Source organism: Magallana gigas, chromosome 1, assembly GCF_963853765.1.
Source record: "Magallana gigas chromosome 1, xbMagGiga1.1, whole genome shotgun sequence".
In the NCBI taxonomy this organism is placed as follows: Eukaryota; Metazoa; Mollusca; class Bivalvia; order Ostreida; family Ostreidae; genus Magallana; species Magallana gigas.
In genome coordinates, this window is record NC_088853.1 from 63,186,266 (window position 1) to 63,196,035 (window position 9,770).

The 9,770-nt window shown below is 38.1% G+C and overlaps 1 protein-coding gene across 1 annotated transcript; it reads right to left on the reverse strand.

The window, feature by feature from the left end:
• Positions 1 to 4,656: 4,656 nt before the first annotated feature.
• Positions 4,657 to 9,533, reverse strand: LOC136276179 (uncharacterized). The gene is made up of 5 exons (XM_066087341.1): positions 9,526 to 9,533; positions 7,267 to 7,356; positions 7,094 to 7,183; positions 6,634 to 6,702; positions 4,657 to 6,444 (listed from the first exon to the last, which is right to left on the reverse strand). Exons 1-5 carry the CDS (start codon positions 9,531 to 9,533, stop codon positions 5,496 to 5,498), a joined length of 1,206 nt encoding a protein of 401 aa, XP_065943413.1. The 3' UTR covers positions 4,657 to 5,495.
• Positions 9,534 to 9,770: the final 237 nt, after the last annotated feature.

A 9,770-nucleotide genomic window follows, 5' to 3' on the forward strand; every position in this document is an offset into this window, starting at 1 on the left:
TTTTGGTTAAGCGGAGGAATATCTACCCCACTAAGGTGTGAATGAAATTTAACAATATCTGCTGTTGGAATTTCACTTTCCTCCTCTGAAATTTGTTCGCACTCTCTAACCCGTGGCAGCAGTAATCTACAGGAACCATTGTTTGATTCCACCACTAGTCCAGAAGCCTGCCTCCCACTTCGTTGAAAGGTGCGGGCACATGACTTCAACGAGTATGTTGTAACTGAAGACATTGGAATATCTAAAGCATCAAACAATTCAGTTCTGGCAAGTGTATGGGTACTCTGATCGTCTATCAATGCGTATACACTCAGTGATTTTTCAGGCTGATTCACGGGATATACTCTGACTAGAATAGTCTTGGAACAAGACCTCCCTGTAAAGTCTTTGCAACACAGTTCTGTACAACATGAACTCAGGTTAGTCCTGGATTCATCCCCGTCATAATGTGATCTGGGTGTAGAGTCTGACTTGTTGGATTCCTCCCCGCCATAATGTGACCTACGTGTAACACCTGGTCTCTTGGTCACTGACGTGTAGTGCTGCAGGATGATTTCTGTTTCCACAAATATCACATTTCACAAATGCACTACAACCTGTATAAGTGTGTGTGGTTGAATCACAACATTTAAAACAAAAGTTGTAGTGTTTCAGAAGTTTCTTACGTTCGTTAAGAGTCAGCTTTTGGAATGTCTTACACTGATTGAGCTTATGCCGGGACACGTGTAACAAAACAGTTGTTTCCCATGTTGATGTTGGGATCTTCTTGCGATGTGTTTACAGCTGTTTTCTTCACATGAACATTGTTTTTCTTAAAAGAGTCTCTGTGTCGAAAATCATTCGCAAAGTTTGAACGATTTGAACAGTTCGTACTGGTTTCGCATGATGCTTGATAATTAAAGCTGGGATCATTCCGGATACGGCTCATTTCAGTCACGAATTGTACAAGGTAGGTAAATGGTGGGAATGTCACCCCGTTTTGTAAATTGTAATTGGTTGCACGTGTCGTCCACTTCTCCTGCAAGTTAATTGGAAGTTTTGCAACTAGATATGCAAGGGATCGGTTGAGGGTAGGATCCTCCATCCGCAGCTGCACTTCACTTAACAAATCTGCCAATTCAAATAGTTTCTTGCTGTCCTAACCGGTCAATTTTGGGAATTCTGACAATCTTGATTTTATAGATGATTCAAGTAGGACTGGGCTTCCATATGGGTCATCCAAGCGACTCCACAACTTCTCCAGAGCTTTCTGTGGGTTGTTGAGATTAGCAGTTCGTATGCTCACAGCATGTTTTCTAGAGTCAGGTCCCAGGTAGTGGATCAGTAAATTCAGTTCTTCTCTTGGATAGGCATTCAATTCTCGGGTAAGTACCTCAAAGCTATCCTTCCATGACTGATAAGTTTCAGGACGATCATCAAAGGTGACCAATGACCAACGCAGAAGATCTTTCTTATTCATGTAGTTAGCAAACTCGCTGAGTAATGCCGGTTGTGCTGCTTCCGGCTGTGAAGGTTGTGATGGCTGCGATGATGCTGGTTGTGATGATTTTACTTGTGATAGTTTCGGCTGTGCAGGGCTACTATGTTTTGCTGGCTGAAAAGTAGAAGCATATGCGTTCAACAAGCTTGTGATTGGTGGTCGAGTTCGCTCCGTGGATGGCATAACTTGATCTTCACGCTTAGTACACATCCTAGTAATTGCACCAGTCTTGGTGTCAGTGTGCTGTTGTACACTGAACACATGAGGAACAATTCCTGTTTGTGTGTCGGTGTTGTTAGAACGCTGTTGTACACTGAACACATGAGGAACACTTCCTGTTTGTGTGTCGGTGTTGTTAGAACGCTGTTGTACACTGAACACATGAGGAACACTTCCTGTTTGTGTGTCTGTGTTGTTAGAAAGCTGTTGTACACTGAACACAGGAGGAACACTTCCTGTTTGTGTGTCTGTGTTGTTAGAACGCTGTTTTACACTAAACACAGGAGGAACACTTTGTGTGTGGGTGTTGTCATTCTCCATAAGTTGAGAACAAAAGTATTTGGAGAGAATATCACTGTTGTTGTTATCATCACACCGGAGTCTTCATCCCAGAGATCTAATTCCTCTTTCATTCCAAGGTACTCCGCATCGGCTACAGCAGCTTCTTTTCTGACTGACAGAACGTCCATCTTTGCCTTTAACATAGCTTCTGGATCTGCAAACATAAGTTGTACTTTGGCTGCTTCTCGCTTAGCTCGTTGTCGTCCGAGGAGAGATGCCACACTTGATGACTTGCTTGAAGATCTTGCAGATTTAAAGCTGTTGGTTTTTGTTTTTGGTTCGCGAACTCTGTGAACACTATCCATTTTCTTAACAAATTGTTCTACACGTTGAGCATATGTGGCTTTAATGAGCGTAAGACCTGCCTGTTCGCGTGCACTGTCGTCTGTGTTGTGTCCGATGAGGAAGTTCAGAAAATCAGAACTTAAATTTTCATATGTCTTATAGACTTCAAATAAACGTTTTGATAGTAGTTCAATATCTGTTTCCTCACATATAGTTGTGTTAAGTAAACTGTCAAGATCTTTTCCAACTCTTGTTAGTTTTGCTGATAGATGGTCCACTCGAGACTGATAAAACATCAATCCTTTTTCGGACAAGGATCTGTGTTCTCTCGTTGTCACCCCTTCACATGTGTCTGTAAGCTCTTCCTCTTGCTCCATGGACTGTGGAGTGGACATGGTAGGTGTTAAGTCATCCTCTGTTGGCTGTGACATTATGCTGAATTGCACCAGATTTCTTACTTTACTGTAAAGCCTTGTGGTCTAACACTGCTTTATTTCATATAGTATATGTATATACTAGTAGACTAGTAAGAAATCTATGCGGGACTATAACAGCATAAAATATATGCAAATTGGAGTGGGCGCCATGCCGTGTAGAACATTACAAATACGGAAATGCTACTAAAATGCAAAATGGTAACGGATTCAATCCGGAATTGAAATTTCTGAAAAATAAAGGGGAACAACTGTATGTTGTAACAATACAATTATATTGATATATCGTATAATCAAACGTAACACTCCACTAATCGACAGAAAAAATACGTTACATAACATTGATTCTATAGGCCTAAAACAATTGAACTACTTTAATATTTTTAAAATATGACAATAAAAAAGTCGCGTTTTTTTGTACCTAAATGACTACGATCTATGGAACGCCATAGCTGCCTTATGTGATTATTTAACGAGAAGGCTGTGCTTTATTATGTTATGCTGTGGTTATTTCATGTGAAGATGGTGCTTTATTATATGAAGATGGTGCTTTCTTATATGAAGGTGGTGCTTTCTTATATGAAGGTGGTGCTTTCTTATATGAAGGTGGTGCTTTATTATATGAAGGTGGTGCTTTAATATATGAAGGTGGTGCTTTAATATATGAAGGTGGTGCTTTAATATATTATGCTGTGGTTATTTCATATGAAGATGGTGCTTTATTGTATGAAGATGGTGCTTTATTATATGAAGTTGGTGCTTAAGTATATGAAGGTGGTGCTTTATTATATGAAGGTGGTGCTTTATTATATGAAGGTGGTGCTTTAATATATGAAGGTGGTGCTTTATTATATTATGCTGTGGTTATTTCATATGAAGTAGGTGCTTTATTATATGAAGATGGTGCTTTATTATGTGAAGATGGTGCTTTTTTATGTGATGGTGATCACTCGGAACTCCTCTTATTTTGACGACTGAGTTTAAACGCTATTTTTCAAAATTATGAAAGTTAAACAAAAGAATTAATCTTATTAAAATCTAGTTAATACACAATTGCTAGCTCCTCTTCTTCTTTGCGTAATAAGTATATACGCCAACGAGATGATCTGTGTTCATGTACGACTTGACCTCAACCGAACGTACCATTATTGACGTAAATGGCGGAACCGACAAACTCAATCATGCCGATGAAGAGAATATTAGAAGAACTTAAGTAACCTAATCCCGACATTTGAGTCCGAAAAAATTGATAGTTCTAATTTTTTGAGTTTGAGCGAAGAGCAAGTAATTATATTAGGGGTAACTGCCCTAGGAGACAGGATAAAAATGGAAGAAAAAGTACGGGAAAATCAGAGGGAAAAAAAGACAAATTTAGCTGATCTTGTAAAGTCACAACGAGATGTCAGTAGTAAGGGGGACAGTACACAGTCAGTATACAGTCACGATGACGTCATGGGGTTTTCCAGACCCCCCCCCCCCCCCCACATAGGTCATAATTGAGGTCACAGTCAAGGGTACATAGTCAAGGGGTGACTACACAGTCACTGACGTCACAGAAAAATATTTTAGCTGATAACCATGGGGTGAGGTCATAGTCAAAAGGTGAGTACACAGTCAAGGGGTGACTACACAGTCACTGACGTCACAGAAAAATATTTTAGCTGATAACAAGTTAAGGGCGTTAACGGTTACACCCACAATATATATCACGTCCCATATTTTAGCTGATAACAATCAGTGTATCGTTCTATATTATGGGCCTTAACGGTTACACCCTGAGTGCGATACAGTATAAAATATGACAAGTCCTAATGGATTTACATCATTCACAGTCGCAGAATCAATGAACCATTCACGGTAAGCACCTGAATAATATCAAAAAATAAAACACAAAACACAAGATATATTGATATAGGTTTTAATAAGAAATAAATCACATTATATTATACGATATAAACAATTTGTTAAAAAATCATTTATTGGTAAAAATCAGTGCACAACATAGCTAGGTTTCTCCGATTAAAAACTAATTGCGTTTCAAAGTTAATTGTATCAAACATTTTAAACACACGATCAGGTTCACAATCGTACACTATGTTACATAATAGTAGTCTTTTTTCAATAAAATACAAAGGTGTAATCAATTGAAATTGATTATTTATAACTCTTTAAAAAAAATACATGATAAATGTTTAACATACTCAATCATCATGGATATATGCAACAGGTCGACTCTCATGCTGCTGACCAACTCATCCATTTTCATAAATAATTAACAAAATGTCTAGGGACAGTTGGAATTTATAGTTATACAGAGGACTCTCAAAAAAGTCGACTAACTTTATAGAAAGAAAAGTAACTCTAACATGTATATGTTCAATACAAACTTTGTCGGAGTTAACTTTCTTGACACTGTTCACAATGGTACACTATGATATACAATGGTTAATTTAAATTAATATATATGACTCTTTAAAAAATTCGTTTACATAATCAATAAGCATGGATGTCTGTAATAGGTCGACTCTCATGCTGTCGCCCAACTCGCTTACGACATCAAATTCCTTTTGAACGGGGAAGGCACCGCCGACTTATCCAATAATAATAGAGGCATACAATTCAAAGGAACTAAAATTTATAATTCTTTAAAAAATCTTATACATTATCAATAAGCATACATGTCTGTAATAGGTCGATCCCATAGAGTCGATCAACTCGCATACAATTAATAGGAATTAAAATTTATAATTCTTTAAAAAATCCTTTGCATAATCGATCAACATACATGTCTGTAATAGGTCGACTCTCATAGAGTCAACCAACTCGCTCACTGCATCTAATACCCTATGTAGGGGAAATGCACCACCAACTATTCGCTGTAAAAAACCGACCGGTGGCTGGGGTGGACACCCAGTAATAGTACACTCCGACGATTGGGGTGGGTACCCGGTAACGGTGCACTCTGTCGATGGGGGTGGCGACTGGGGTAGGTACCCGGTAAAAGTGCATTCCGGCGATTGGGGTGGCGACTGGGCTGGGTACCCGGTAATGGTGCACTCCGGCGATTGGGGTGGCGACTGGGGTGGGTACCCGGTAATGGTGCACTCCGTCGATTGGGGTGGCGACTGGGGTAGGTATCCGGTAATAGTGCACTCCGGCGATTGGGGTGGCGACTGGGCTGGGTACCCGGTAATGGTGCACTCCGGCGATTGGGGTGGCGACTGGGCTGGGTACCCGGTAATGGTGCACTCCGACGATTGGGGTGGCGACTGGGGTAGGTACCCGGTAATAGTGCACTCCGGCGATTGGGGTAGGTACCCGGTAATAGTGCACTCCGGCGATTGGGGTGGCGACTTGGCTGGGTACCCGGTAATGGTGCACTCCGGCGATTGGGGTGGCGACTGGGGTGGGTACCCGGTAATGGTGCACTCCGTCGATTGGGTTGGCGACTGGGGTAGGTACCCGGTAATAGTGCACTCCGGCGATTGGGGTGGCGACAGGGGTGGGTACCCGGTAATGGTGCACTCCGACGATTGGGGTGGCGACTGGGGTAGGTACCCGGTAATAGTGCACTCCGGCGATTGGGGCGAGTAACAAGAAATTGACTCGACAGCCCAACTGCCTAGAGTGTCGTTTACCCCTACCCTCTCCTTTAATTTTTTCAATCTGAGAGGGTCCCTTTTTCTGAATAACAAAGAAAAAACCCGGAAAGATAATTAATAATTCTTTTCTTCAAAATTTAATAAAGTAATAACAGCTTGTATTTATTAACCAAATTCAAAATTTGGAAATTTATTTCGCTTGTATTATATGTACCATAGTATATCAATAGAAATTAAATAAACACACACATATAACCATAATTTATGTTACCTTAAGTTGGAAATTATGTTTTCATCCTCTCTTCTTTTTTCATCTGTTAATTTTTGTTGTTTTAGTCTTCTACAGATAAATCAAATATTTACAAACTCAAAATGCACATAAACACTTAGATTTAGTAAGTCTCAAACGAAATGTTTGAACATGGTATAATATATTATTATCAATTACACGTTAAGATATTTTATCAGAGCTCAACAATGCCTTTTAAAAGCACTAGACAAGTCGGGCTAGTACTGGTTCGGACCTTATATATTTCCAATGGAAAACTGCACAATATGTTGTTATCGTAATCGAGCGTGACACTTTTCCAGGTTTCATTAAATCAAATTTCAGTGACTACGTATACCAGGGATATGTTAAATTTTACAAGACAGGGTCGGTCAGACGTGTCTTAATGTTGAGCCCTGATAATTAAATAATTGTCAAAGAAAATCATAAAAACAAAACATACCTTTGATTTAACACGTAAGAATCCTCTGTTTCTGACAACTTTCTCTTTCTGGGTTGGTCAGATTTATTTTCTTCTTCTTTAGGAGAATTTCTATATCAGTATAAATGCTTTAAATTATTTCATATTTTAAAAGTGGGGTTTATGACACTCAATTTTCTTAGCATTCAACTTACTCTGGTTCAAATACAGCTACACTCAATTCTTCCCCTAACGCAACCCATTCTTCCTCAAAATCTTTAAACGTTCTTGCTTTTTTCTGATCCCTTTATAAAAAATATATAAAACTTAAAACTTATCCTATCCTTTCCTATCCTGCAGCCAATCGGATTCGAGTATAAATTTCAGAGCTATTTTGCGAAACGAAAATTGGCTTAACAATGTATTTTCAATGTCAATTTAATATGTTTTACAAGTTAAACCATTTAAGAGTAATTATTATATCAAGAACGCGGTGCATAACATTGATGCGCGCTAAAATGTCGGCGCTACATCTTTGTCAATTCGTACACAAGTACGGAGTTACTTCGAGAATTCGATGCAACATTTGACGTCAGAAATAGATTTCTGTATTTATTTATTTACGTACTTTAAGTCTGCAAAGTAATAAAAGCTTGAAATTATAAACGACCAATTCGGCATTTTAAAAGATAATCATTGTATACAAGAAAAAGACATTGATTCATGTTTCATATAATTTCTTCGATGCCCAATAACAGGGTCGCATATTTCTGTCCGATATTATTCGAGGGGGAAGACCATTTAAGGAGGGAGGAATGTAGTAGTTGGGGCTATATGGACCGTGGATATCGGCCTGGATAGCTCAGAGTAAGATCTCCGGACTAGAGGTGCAGGGGTCCCGTGTTCGATTCCCGGTCTAGCCATATGTTTTTAATATATATTCCTCCTTTCCTATTACACATTTATCGCCGAACGAAACGCTCGAATAATGATAATTACGCTCAGTTATATGTGATAAGATAATAATTTGATAAAAATATGTGATAAACAGTTCCTCAATAAGTGCATCGAAGTCATTTATCTGTTTTTTTATGCATAAATATAATAAAATCAAAAATCGAATCGCTTACCTGTTTGTTTACGTTATTGTGTCCATCCCGCGTACGATTTAACTTTACCGTAGCACAGGTAAGTAAGTTATCCCGCTCAGAGAATATTCGGTTTGAAGATTAAATTGTCCATTTTGAGTTCTACATTACTTGATAATATCATTTAATGCTTAAATTTCGTTTCATTTAACTTGCATTCCTATAGTTTGAAGGTATGGAATAGGATAGGATAGAGTTTAATTGCATGATAGGATGCAGGATATAGGATAGGATATGATAGTTTTGTCAACTTTCACGATAGCAGCACCGTAGCACATTGGGCCGACAAACAACCGGTCAAGATTCCCAGTTTTCCGCCTTATCCAAGTTGACCCTGGTTGTGAACAAACTCCTGAACCTCAGTTTGACTGCATCAACTCCATCATCATACACTCACGCATGGTCGACGTTTAAAGCGGCATGGTCACGATTTTGGTCAAATTATATTTTTTATGTTTTCATTATTTACAATGCTTTAGAAATGCATTTCTCTAATGATCAAATAAAATTTGAGAGTTATTTGAAGAGTTATAAGCAAGATACATTAAAAAAAATGTTCACACAAGAGAAAACCCGGTTTACTACTGCAAGAACGGGTGATAGCGAATGGGCATCAATACACGCTCAACTATGCAAAATAAAGGAAGAACGCAATCTGGTCTGTGATTTATGGGGATGAACGTTCTAAACTGACCGACTAATTTATGCACGAGTTAATCAAATTTTTCTTTTTGGCAATAAGCTAGCTTGTTCATAAATCCCGGTAATCAAAGTAATTCATGTTTTTTACCATCAATTGAAAAAAAAAATTAATCGATACAGAAATGCTAATTATCATATTAGATAATATAAAATAACAATAGTCCTAAAGTAATAAAGCTACAAGTGGTAAGGTAAACATTAACAAGTTGTTTTTTGAAACCCATATCGGCTAGTAGCTTGTACCGTTGATATTTTAAAAGAAACGAACAAATTCCTGTAGTATTATATATTCCTAGCATCGTTAGAAACAAGGTATCTGATAATCAGATAAATCGAACATCATTAGAATCAAGTATCTGATAATAAAATAAATCGAACATTATTAGAATCAAGGTGTCTGATCACAGTCTTTAAAATGTTTGGCCGTTTCATCTTATCTTCCTTTGGTAGGAGAATGGCATTTTCATTAGCGTACGTATTTGAATCAGCTGTTACATGTATCAAGAGTTCATCCGGAAAATCCAAAAGATTATCCCGGAAAATCCATAAGATTATCCTTATATTGACATTCATCGTTGATGATTTACTCTGTGCACTTTAGTCTTTAGTGCTGCTACAACTTACTGTTTCATCATGAGCACTGGGAAGTTCTTCAATATGCATACACCCCTCTTTCTGATAATCATCCTGTGCTACTTCATTGTCATCATCTTGTAATTAAGACGCATTTCGTTAAAAAAATATAAACCTACTGCAATTGACAATTAAAATTAATGTAATTTATAACTAAATCATGATACCAGGTAGTAACAAAGCAAAAAAAAAATTAGCCTGTGGAATAGGTCGAACAATTTATGCACTGCCAAATT